The sequence below is a fragment of the Pseudorca crassidens genome, chromosome 16, assembly GCF_039906515.1.
Source record: "Pseudorca crassidens isolate mPseCra1 chromosome 16, mPseCra1.hap1, whole genome shotgun sequence".
Classification (NCBI taxonomy): domain Eukaryota; kingdom Metazoa; phylum Chordata; class Mammalia; order Artiodactyla; family Delphinidae; genus Pseudorca; species Pseudorca crassidens.
In genome coordinates, this window is record NC_090311.1 from 59,325,037 (window position 1) to 59,337,500 (window position 12,464).

Here is a 12,464-nt window from a genome sequence, read left to right on the forward strand (position 1 = left end):
AATAAGTATATCTCATAGTGTTGTGAAAAATAAATAAGATTGTACATTACAATCCTTAATATAATACCTGGCATATAGCCATGTTCATATATAACTACTTATGATGATGGTGATTTTTTTTTTTTCGGTACGCGGGCCTCTCACTGCCGTGGCCTCTCCCATTGCGGAGCACAGGCTCCGGACGCGCAGGCTCAGCGGCCACGGCTCACGGGCCCAGCTGCTCCGCAGCATGTGGGATCTTCCTGGACCGGGGCACGAACCCGTGTCCCCTGCATCGGCAGGCGGACTCTCAACCACTGCGCCACCAGGGAAGCCCGATGATGTGATTTTTGAACAGTGAAATAAAATAGAATTCCTGTTCTTAAAGGGTTTTAATATTATCTAAATATTAATCTTCTCCTCTGGATTCTTGAGATTCTAGGCTTAGCATATAGCTTTTGTAATAGGTATTTGTTTGACACTATCATGACTTGGGCTGGCAGAAGGGTTCGACTGGGGGTCATAGTGGCAGGAGCTGTGCTGTCTGTTTAGCTTGCACTCTTTAAATTATTCAGAAATATAAAAAATCTGCAAAACAAGTCTTTCCATGCAATATTTAGGGGTTATGTTTCCTATGCTTTGGAAATTAATTGTATTTATCTCCTGTAATAACCTTTTAATATACAATGTAGGAAGGTAGGTTTTTATCTCATTAAAATTTAATCTTTTTAGGACTAGGAGCTCCATTATCCATTCTAGATGAATTTCTTGATGAATCCTCTAACCTGCAGTCTGAGTCACATGAACCCATTTTGTCTGTACAGTCTCAGGATCCAACTACCAGCCAAAAACCTTCCAACACATTTATGAAGGAGATACCATCAAAAAAAGGTAATTAGAATAAAGATTTCCAGTTGGACGAAGGGGATAAACAAACTAGACAATGTTGAAAACTCTTTTGCTGACCAAAATGGCAATCTTAACTTGTTTGAAGTTGATTAGTTTATCTGTAATATTGTCTAAATTCCTTCATGTGAGGCTAGACTCTGAAATCCAGTCTCAGTAATGCAACTCTTTCTGTAGTGAGGATTTACATTTAGCTCAGAGAAGTAGCCAACTATAGACCTATGATTTTCTGGCAATGAATTTTCATTTTTACAGTATCTAAAGATTCAAAGTATCTACAAATCTGTTTCACATTCAGGAAGATCTGAATACTTTTTTTTTTAAAAAAAACTTTTATTCATTCAGCTTGCATTTAATAAAAAGCTTTTATTCATTCAGCTTGCATTTGGAACCACCAGTAGAATAACCTCGAGAACCTTTAAGATCTCCTTGGGGGCCATTGCTGTAGAATAATCTATTGCTTTCAAGATTATAATTTCTCTCATATATTAGAGTAGAATACTCTCCCTGCTATGTGTCTGAGCTTCTGAATTTTTCCTTTATATCTAATTGTCTATTATTTTAATATCATATTTTCAGAAGCATCAGAGTGTCAAGAATCATCTACTTGTCTGCATCCCACCCTTTATAGTGTTTCCCAAACTCCTGCCACCGTCTTCATGGAGACCATACGCTTCTTGATGAAGGTCAATGCTGTGCAGGTCAGAATATTTGAAAAAGGGCAAGTAGAGGGAAAGATTTTAATGAACTATTTATTCTGTCATAGTGATGTCTTCGCAAGCTTAACTGTGTATGACGCAGAAATCAAACATGCTTTGAGAGCACACTATAGACACAATGGAATAAACATTCAAACATGAACTACTCTCTGCAGAGAGCATCAGGAGACCTCACTGCAAGTCTGCTCCCTATAGAATACCAGCAAAGCAAAATCAGACTCTGAGTCATATGTAGCCTGATGTTACTTTATTGTGGGAGCTCATGTTATGTGAGTGTTGGGGGTTCACAGGAGCCTAAGCACACCCTTCTTCCCTTCCAGGTTCTGAACCAATTGGAAACAGATACACAGTGCTATATGGGGGGATAAAAATACTAATTTTTTATTGATATAACTGGGCTGGATATGTGACTGGTCCCAGATTTGATTTACCCATGCAGTCACAGGTGGAACAGCTGGAGAATTGCTGTCTCCTCTCAGAGAAAAAGAGCATCCTGTAAGGTCTACCTACCACATAGGAAATGAGAAACATATCCATGAAGTGAGCAGTAAGAGAGAGAGCAAGATCCAGGAGGCAAGAGATTTGGCCCTCAACCTATAGAGTGCATGTGCCACTTGAGGGTGGGCAACTCAAGACAGGGCAAGAATTATGAACTAGGTGGGAGTGGGCCATGTTAAACAGGAGGCTTTAATATACTAACCTTTCACAATAGAGAAATAGTCTCTCTGTCTCCCTAATTAAATAAATCACTTTTCCCCCATGTCCAAGAGTCAGTATGCAGGTAGAGGGAACAGCTGCAGAGCCTCCCCGTCAGTATTTTCTTAAGAAGGTTTCATTATTAGTGGAAGTTTCTATATTATAGGCTGAGATGAGAACAAAGGGAGAAGGGTTTCCCCTCTTCTTAGCAAGTACATATGACTTTGTCAAATTTGCAGGCCTTATATCATATTAAAACAAAGTATAGCCCAAAGTATAAAACTGGTGAACATAACAAATGCTTGAGAGTGTGTCAGAAACAGACATTTATGTTTCTAAGATCCTGAGTCTAGAATTTTAGAAAGGGAGGTTTTGTCTCACTCTAAGTTTCCGTATAAATACAAATGCCTGAAAATGTTACCTCGTTTGAAAATGGGGTGGTTGATGAAATGCTTTTGTCTGCTACACAATAGGCTAAAACTCATCTAGTATGACTAGCAAGACCAGAATTATACAGTACTGTAGATAATTCACTTGGAAATGTTACTACATGAATAGCTGGTAATGGAACCATGATATACTGAATGTTTACAATTCACCTCTAACCTTTTGAAATTGATAATCATTTCATTCTATAATATGTTTCTTATTATTTATTATCAGAGACATAATCTTCAACCATGAGAGCTATGGAATTGACAGCATACAGTCATTTACATGTTTCTTATAATCTGAGTTTTCCTTGCAGTATGTACACAGAGTGCTTGCACATGAGTTATTATGCCCTCATGGAGGCCCCAGCTGTGAGTATTACTTGGTGCTGGCCCAGACACACCTACTCAAGAAGGATTTTGCTAAAGCAGAGGAATACCTTCAGCAAGCAGCTCAGATGGACTACCTGGTAATAACTTTTGCTAGAGTGTCTTAAGTTTAGTTTGGAGAAGGGACAAGTAGGCCTTCTTAAAGGTGGTGATGCCATATCACAGGTAGATTTCTGGTTACCAGAGGTGGGGGTCATCAGCTGTCAGTAAACTCATTTATCTAATTTCCTTCCATTTGTTTTTCTTAATCAATCATGACTTTTACAAAGGACAGAGAAAGGATAAGGACAGCTCTTTAGCAGACACTTTATCTATTTCAAGTTTCCTGAACTTCTACTTTCTCATTGTGAACATTATCATGGTTATGCATGAATATTTTTCTTAATATTTTCCCCAAAGACAAAATGGCTTTGAAGAATGCAAGAAAAAAATGAGAGGGCAGTCCTAGAACAGTATCTCCCAGTGCAACTGAATGGCCCTCTTTCTAATTTGCAAAAGAACATGGACTTCATCTAAATTTAAATGTTAAACAAAGATCATTAATGTACTTTTAAATACCACCTCATCCCATGTACTACTTGTTCTTCACTTTCTTAGAACCCTAACGTCTGGGGCGTGAAAGGCCATCTCTATTTTCTGAGTGGAAATCATGCTGAGGCCAAGGCATGCTATGAGCGAACCATTAGTTTTGTAGTGGATGCTTCTGAGATGCACTTCATCTTCCTGCGACTGGGGCAGATATATCTGGAAGAGAAAGAGGTGAGGAATAGAGATAGGGAGTAACTATGTAAATCAGGTCATTGTCTGGGACCTGATTACAGTTCAAGCATTAACATCCATCTTTGTGGAGTAAGAATAGTAATATGATGATGACACTTTTACATCCAAAGGTAAAGTGACTTGCCCAACATCAGATAACCAGTAATTAATAGAAGCAGGATTCAAATCCAGGCAGTCTAATACTAGAGTCTGTGGTTTTAACCATTATGATACTAAAAAAGTTGTTAAGAACTCAGTAAGTGTTATTTTAGCTTTCTTTTATTAAAAGTAGTAGAAGCATTCTTAGCTTGACTTAACTAACAGAAAGGTACCACTCTGGTCAGGGATGTTGATAATGGGAGAGGCTATGCATGTGTGGGGACAGTGGGTAAATGGAAAATCTCTGTTCTTTCCTCTCAATTTTGCTGTGAACATAAAACTTCTCTTAAAAAGTTGTCTTAAAAAATATATATATTTAAAAAATATATATATATATATAAAATATATTTAAATATATATATATATATAAACATATATATACATAATCCAAGGACTCATCTAACTTAGATTGGTGTGGAGTACAATTACAGAAGCCTCATGGTTATCCTAGAAATGCAGTGTTTGAAGCTTGCAGATCAATAGCTTAGTGGTGCTTTCTTTCTACAGTACGAAAAGGCAAAGAAAACCTACCTGCAAGTCTGTAAGAGATCGCCTTCATGCCTTACCTGGCTAGGACTGGGAATCGCCTGTTATAAGGTAAGAGGATCAGGTCTTGAGACTAGCCTGTGTATACAGCTGACCTTGACTCCTTGGCCTTCCAGGTATCCTGGGAGTTTGGATGGTGGTAGGAAGGCTATCAGGGCAGTCTTCTCTAATGAAAAGTTGCTCTTCAAAGCTGTTCAGTAAACTGAAGGTCAATCTGAACTACAAAAATAAAACATTCTTTAAAAATCCCACAAAAACTGAAGCATGAAGCTATATAATAAAAAATTTCATGTTATATGGTACATAAGCTTGTAATTTTATTATGTTATCTGGAAGAGAAAAGTGATATAGGATATAAAGAATCTACTCAATTAAATTAAAGAAACTAATTGATACTTATTAGGCTCTGTGTCCCTTCTATATTCAGGAGGAGTTGCTACAGCTTCTGGTAGATCTTTTGTTCCACTGCCCCTATAAACTCTTTAGTCACCCTTCCCTCCTTTCCTCTAATCTTTGAAAGACGCATGCATTCTTCTGTTCTTGTCTAACTTCTTCACGTGTATTCTTGATTCTATCCCTCTCCTTTTCTCCTAATCCCTCACTTTCTTAATATTTTCTTTCTTTTGATTTACATTTTTAAGCTTTCCTTCCCAATCCCCTCTTTCCCTGTACTTTTCCCCTTCTTATTAAACAATAACAACAGTAACAACCTCCCTGGTTGTTACCCTTAACCAAAAGAATTGTTTACATTCCTTGTCTCCTATTCTCATTGCTGTTTTTTTAACCATAAAGGTAAAATATGATAGTTATAGAAATTTGGATGATACAAAATATGAAGAAAACATAAAAGTATCCATAATCCCCACCACTCAGTGATAACCACTATTAACATTTGAATGCATTTTCCTCCAGTCTTTTTTCGTACGTATGTGAAAGTAATTTTTTTAAAAGTTCTTTTGTTTATTTATTTATTATTTTTGGCTGCATTGGGTCTTCGTTAATGCATGCAGCTTTCTCTAGTTGTGGCGAGCGGGGGCTACTCTTCGTTGCAGTGCGCGGGCTTCTCATTGCAGTGGCTTCTCTTATTGTGGAGCACGGGCTCTGGGCATGTGGGCTTCAGTACTTGTGGGACTCGGGCTCTGTAGTTGTGGCTTATGGGCTCTAGAATGCAGGCTCAGTAGTTGTGGCGCATGGGCTTAGTTGCTCTGCGGCATGTGGGATCTTCCCGAACCAGGGCTTGAACCCGCGTCCCCTGCATTGGCAGGCGGATTCCCAGCTACTGCGTCACCAGGGAAGCCCTGAAAGTAATTTTAATGTATAAAATTGTAAATAATATATTTACTGCTTTGGAATCTTTTTTTCTACTTAACAGTATAGCATTGGTACCTTCTCACATAATCAAATAGTCTAAAACATAAATTTTGATAACTGCATGGTATTCCCTGGTTTGGATGCATAAGTAAGGTTATCATGTAATTTATCATACAAACCAGGACACTTCTGAGAATGAAAAGGGTGATATTAATAATTACACTGGGACACAGGTAGTGTCCCAGGCCAACCAGGACACATGATCACTTATATAGAAGCCATATGCCCCCACTCCACCTTCCCAGAAAGGATGTAAAACATCCGTAGCTGTTAGAAACCTAACAGCACTTTCAGAAGAACAAGAAACCAACAGTACAAACTACTCAGCATAAATCATGCTTCTATTTGTTTTAAGTAGCATAAAAAATATTTTCATTGATATAGAAACTCAAAAAAACTTGGGTTAAGTCCCACTGCTAAGGTATCCAAGTAATCTCTGCCCCTCAGTCAAAGTTTTAGTCATGCTATACCTATGTGTGGATATACCATATCTATTTGACCAACCACTTATTGGACATGTCATTAGTTTCTACATCTATATATTATAAATAAAGCAGAAATAAACATTCTTAAGACATAAATCTCTGTGCTTAATTCTGTTATTTCCTTAGGATACATTCATAAAGAATGTAGAAAAATTTTTAAGTATAGTGTCAACTCACTTTCTAGAAAGGCTGTAAACTGATGTATATTCTGCCAGGTGTGAGAGTCCCTTTTACTGTTAAGTCATCAACAATGGGCACTATCATTTTCCAATTTGATATATATCCTAATTTACATTTTCATCACTAATGAAGTTGAAATCATGTGAATTATCTGTTCCTTTCCCAGGTACCATTTATCCTTCAATTCCTTGCAATTAGGTGTATACCCCTTAACGCTTTGCTGAAACTTCTCTGATGGGGGCCCCCTATAACATCCTAATTGCCAAATGCAATAGACCCTCCGATGAAGTCTCTGTGGCACTTAACCCTGCTGACTGCCTCCTTCTTGAAACCCTCTCTTCCCTTGACTTCCACAATATTGCATTCACATCCTTCCAGTTCCGCGCCTTCCTCTCTGGTGTCCTTCTCAGCCTTTTTTTGCTGGCTCCTAGTCTTTTGCCCATCATAATTGTTGGGTCCTCCTGGGTTCTATAGCCAGCTCTTCTCCTGTCACCTTACTTCTTCTCCCTAAGAAATATCATCTACCCCAGTGGTCTTAACTACCAATTGTGCCCCAATGAATCCTAAAGCTTCAATTCATAACACTTTTCATGTTCTGACCCTTATATCAAACAATGTAATAGACAGCTCTATTTGATGGTCTCCCAGACACCTCAAAATGTACATATCCAAAATATAACCTAACTTATCTCAGAAGGATTCTCACATTCCTTAAGGCTGTACCTTCTCCTGTATTCCCTGTCTTAGTAAATGGGACTATAATGAATCCAGTCAACCAAGCCAGAAACTTAATAACTATCCTAGTCTAATCCTATTACTTTTAATTAGGCATCAAATATCCTATTGATTTTGTCTCCTAAATGTCTGTTGAGTCTACTGTCTCCTCTCCATCTGTGTTTTTACTGCTCTAATTCAAGCCTCATCCCTTCTTTACCTGCTAGGGTGTTCTCCTGTCCTCCCTCAATTCATCTCCTGCATTGTTACCAAAGTGGTCTTTAAAATATGCAAATACAAGGTTACTTCCCTATTTAAACTCCTCAGTGACTACCCCTTATTTCAGAATAATATTCAGATTTTTTTTGAATGATCTGGTCTCTTCCTAACTCCTTGGTCTTATCACTTCCTTTGTTTTCTCTCTTTTCTCTCTTCTCTCTCTCGCTTTCTCTCTGTCTCTCCCTTCCCTCCCTTCTCCAGCCACACAAGCATATTAAGAGTTTCCTGAGCATGCCATGCTCTCTGAAGCCTCTGTGCCTCTGTATATGAAGTTCCTCTTACCTGGAATGCCTTGAAGTATAGCTAACAAACTCCTATTTATCCTTCAGGACTGACTTCAGCAGTGTTTCTTCTCTGAAGCCATCCCTTAGTCTTGGGGTACAATTATTCCTCTTTTCCTTTGTCCCTCCACTAGATTATTTATGTATATATATATATACATGTATATATATGTATATATATATGCTTTTATTATAGAAATGCTTATTTTCTATCAGAACTCTTTATGTGTTTGAGTTTTCATTTTGTCTTAATTTTTTACGTATCTGTCAGTGAATTCTTTGGGCAAAAGTTGTATTTTTTCTTTTTATTCTAAGTATCTAGCATACTGCCTGACACAGAGTAAAATAAATCCTTAGCAAATATAGGTTGATTAAATTATGAATCAATATCTCTGAGACATTTAAAGTGTGGACCAAGGTATGGGCATTGCCGAAAGGCCATTCTTCATATTGTCTTGGGCCTAGAAACCAGTTATTTTATTTTCTAAAACATGAAAAATGAAGAACGATTTTACTGGGGAGAGAGAGGTATCTTATCCTTTCCTTAGGTGGCCTTTTGGAAGATTTTACAAAACAGACTCACAGTATTAGGGAGCAGCAATGATATCCATGTGCCCAGAGCTCAGGGAATGCCCTAGAATCTCTGAATGTTGTATTGATTGCTCAAGATTGTGCTGTCAATAACTAATATTAGGGGAAAGAGAAGCTTTCTAAACAATAGTATTTTGATGGGCTAATAGGACTTTAACTTAAGAAAGGGATGTACAATGAAAAACTACAAATGTATCTGACAGCCCACTGTGTATGGGGAAATCACTGAATGAGGCACACATGATAGTGAATACTTCTGGTTTTCCAACCCTGGCACCTGAAGTTCTATGGTTCATGGATGCCCTGATGGGCCTGCTATAGAGAGAAAGAAGAAGAGAGGGGTGTAACTCGAGAGCCCAGCAGGCAGGGCTCCAGATTCCTGTACCTGACTTTCTAATCAGAGCAGTTCTACTTTTAACTCATTCATATATTGGAACACCACCACATATGATTTTGTTTGAAGAAAGAGTTCTGTTGCTAAAAATTTTTTTTCTGTTGCTAAAAATTTTTTAAGTTGAAAGTTATTAGTATGGGTCACATATATCAATATTATTTGGACATAGCATTTTCAGCTAAACAGATTCCAGCTGGCTTAAGTGAAAACTACTTTGACTTAACAAATCACATTATCTTCTTTTTCTATCAAGCTGGATGAGCTCACAGAGGCTGAGGATGCTCTCTCTGAAGCCAATGCACTGAACAACTACAATGCTGAAGTATGGGCATATCTGGCCCTGGTCTGCCTGAAAGTGAGTGATTATTATCCTTACACAATGCCCTTGTAGAGCAGAGGGGTGAGGGACCAAGTAAAGAAAGAGATAGCGGGAAGGCCACCAATGCATGATAGTTGAGGTTTGATGAGCTTCAGATGTGGTCATTATACTGATGATGAAGGAGAGTTCATGTCTGGGAAGCCTCTACTTAGGATGTGCTTGAAAATCATATACTTAGGTGTGTTTATCTGGAAAGGAGATTCTAAAAATGGGAATGAGGCATTTGGGTTTGGTGGTCTCAGGTGAGTGGTAATGGGGTGGATTGGGGTTGACCGTCAGTGGGGGTTTCAGATGGGGTGGGCTCCCTGTGGCACTTTTGAGCTGCTCAGCAGGCCTCAGCCCAGACCACACAAACTAAGCCCAGCCCAGTGTGTGCCCTGACTCAAGATGAAGGAGCATGTACAGATCAGATCTTGGTCTGGGGTTGCAGTTAGGAGATGTGCAGGGGCTGTGCAGTGGGATGGCAGATTAGACTTGGGGAAGGTGCCCTCCTCAGCACCACTCTGCCTGCCTTCACTCTCATGTTTAGGACCTCAAGTCTGGGATTGTATAGTCATCCTATTTATGCTCTGGATCTACAAAAATGTCATATATGGTCTAGAAAACTATATAAGAATCTAATGATAAAAAGAAAAAAAGTAGACTATAAGGGTGTAGCCATAAATGAATTACCAACAATAGGAACAACAGAAATCTGATAGACTGAAGTTATTTTCCCAAAAGATCCCATCATTTAAAAAATGCACCTGATGCTATGAAGCATCTTCTTTGTAATTGTCTCTAAGATTTTTCTTTGAGACCAGAATTCAGACAGATGGTTTAGCTATTCAGACACATAGTTTAGATATTTACCTGATACTAATCAGGAAAGACATGGTATTTATATTTAAAATGTATTTAATTATATTTAATGACCTGAGTTCCTTTTTCATTAAAGTTGTTTTCCTTTTAAAAAAATTTAAAATGGGAGTGATATTGTATCAGAATGTAACAAGGTCAAAGACCAGCAAAGGAGATCCTCTACTAGTGTTTCTGAATCATTCCATCCTGTTGAACTGCTGGCTGAGGGTGCTTATCCTTGAAATAGATGGGAAATTGTGTGTGTGTGTGTAATTGTGGGAATTTGTGATAGCTGCTTTACCTATAGAAAGTAACCCTCCCATAATTAAAATAACTTGCTTCAATAACTTGCACATTAGCCTAAGATTCAAATTGGGAATAAAGAGAGTGGCCCTCAGTTTTCCATTGGCCAATACAACACAGAACTGACAGGGAATATTGTGATTATAAGAGAAACTAACAGAATAAAAATTACTGGACTTTCTCTTTGGAGTAAATATCAATATGAGAAATACCTTAGTTCTTACCCCAGCTGTGCCACAACTAGCTGTGGGATACTGGGGAAGTTACTTAAACTTGCTGGGCCTCAGTTTCTTCATCTTTAAACTAAAAGGGTCAAAATGGAAGATTTTAATACACTTCTCTCAGAAACTGCTAGATCAAATAGGGAAAAAATTAAGGATGTGTAAGATTTGAATAAAACAACAAGGTTGAGCTCAAACACTAATTATATAGCCCTGTACTTAATCATAGAATACATATTCTTTTGAAGCACAAGTGAATTATTCATAAAGGTTGACCATATGCTAGGCCACGAAGAGAGCTTCAATGAATACATGTAGATCACACTTCAGTAAAATTATAAATCAACAACTAAAAGATAGGCCAAAAGACTCACATACATTTGTAAACTTAAAAAGATGTTTCTAATTAATTCATAGATCAAAAAGAAAATCATATACAATTTCTTTTGGTAGGTAGAGTTCTAAAGATGACCTCCCCCAAGATTATTTCCTGAAACACTAATATACCACAAAACAAGCCCCAGCAAATTTAAGAGGATAGAAATTATATCAAACATTTTTTCCAACCACAGTGGTATGGAACTAGAAATCAACTATAGAAGGAAAAATGGGAAAAAGACCAAACACGTGTAGACTAAACAGCATGCTACTAAAAAAGCAATGGGTCAATGATGAAATCAAAGAGGAATTCAGAAAATACCTCGAGATAAATGAAAATGGAAACACAACTTTCCAAAATCTATGGGACGAAGCAAAAGCAGTTCTAAGGGGGAATTTCATAGCAATATAGGCCTTCCTCAAGAAACAAGAAAAGTCTCAAATAAACAACCAAACCTACCACCTAAAAGAATTAGAAAGAGAAGAACAAACAAAGCCCAAAGTTAGTGGAAGGAAGGAATTAATAAAGATTAGAGAGAGCAGTAGCACCACATCTCCTCAGACTACGGCCTCAGACCCATGCTTTCACCTCCCGCCCCCCCGCCCAAAGGAGTACCTATCCCTTTGTCCCATGCCTGGGAGTAGCGTGAACTTCTTGCCTCCGGACTATAAAGACTAACTAGTTTGAAAATGGGAAAACTAGAACCAGCAGATTCTTCTCAAAACACCAGTCTATTATTTCAGAAGAGTTAATTTCAGAAGGAACCTGGGTCAGGCTTGATAAAACAACTGACAGGGATCTTACTGGTAAAACAAGAACTTGGGAAACTGTGAGGTGGACAACTAGGAAAGGACAGTCTGCTGATGGTGTGGCCGGTTATCCCAGTGCTTCAAAGAACCCTTCATTATGAATGTATCATTCTGGTAAAGCAGTTCTGACCACCACTGGGAGGCTACTGCTTAGAATTCCCTGTGGTCTCATTGATGACAGCGAAAGCCTAGAAGCAGCTGCTCTTTGGGAGCTAGAGGAAGAAACTGGCTATAAAGGAGATGTTGCTGAATGTTCTCCAGCTGTATGTATGGATCCAGGTTTGTCAAATTGTACCACACACATCATGACCGTAACTATCAATGGAGATGATGCTGAAAACCTAAGGCCTGAGCCAAAGCCAGGAGTTGGAGAATTTGTGGAAGTAATTTCCTTACCAAAGAATGACCTGCTGAAGAGACTTGATACTCTGGTAGCTGATGAACATCTGACAGTAGACGCTAGGTCTATTCCTATGCTCTGGCATTGAAACGTGCAAAGATGAAGCCATTTGAAGTGCCCTTCCTGAAGTTTTAAGGCCAAAGGACAGCGGCCATGTTTTTGTAAAAAGAACCACCAGACCCCGTTCGCTAAGACTTTGTATTCAGCTTAGTTTTAATGTAGATTTGAAATGAGCTTTTTCATAAAATAAAAG

At 38.3% G+C, this 12,464-nt stretch overlaps 1 protein-coding gene and 1 pseudogene across 5 annotated transcripts in view; both read left to right on the forward strand.

The window, feature by feature from the left end:
- CFAP70 (cilia and flagella associated protein 70) overlaps window positions 1-12,464 on the forward strand; it is an 87,612-nt gene that overhangs the window by 67,831 nt on the left and 7,317 nt on the right. For all 5 annotated transcript variants that reach the window (XR_010935943.1, XM_067710577.1, XM_067710576.1 and 2 more), the window contains 6 exons: window positions 712-870; window positions 1,465-1,586; window positions 3,049-3,201; window positions 3,719-3,880; window positions 4,547-4,636; window positions 9,134-9,235. Coding sequence is in view for 4 of the 5 variants with exons in the window: in XM_067710577.1 (XP_067566678.1) it covers window positions 712-870; window positions 1,465-1,586; window positions 3,049-3,201; window positions 3,719-3,880; window positions 4,547-4,636; window positions 9,134-9,235 (788 nt within the window). In the remaining variant the exon portion in view is untranslated. The remainder of the gene's footprint in view (window positions 1-711; window positions 871-1,464; window positions 1,587-3,048; window positions 3,202-3,718; window positions 3,881-4,546; window positions 4,637-9,133; window positions 9,236-12,464) is intronic.
- The window catches only part of LOC137208529 (ADP-sugar pyrophosphatase pseudogene), an 856-nt pseudogene continuing 16 nt past the window's right edge, over window positions 11,625-12,464 (forward strand).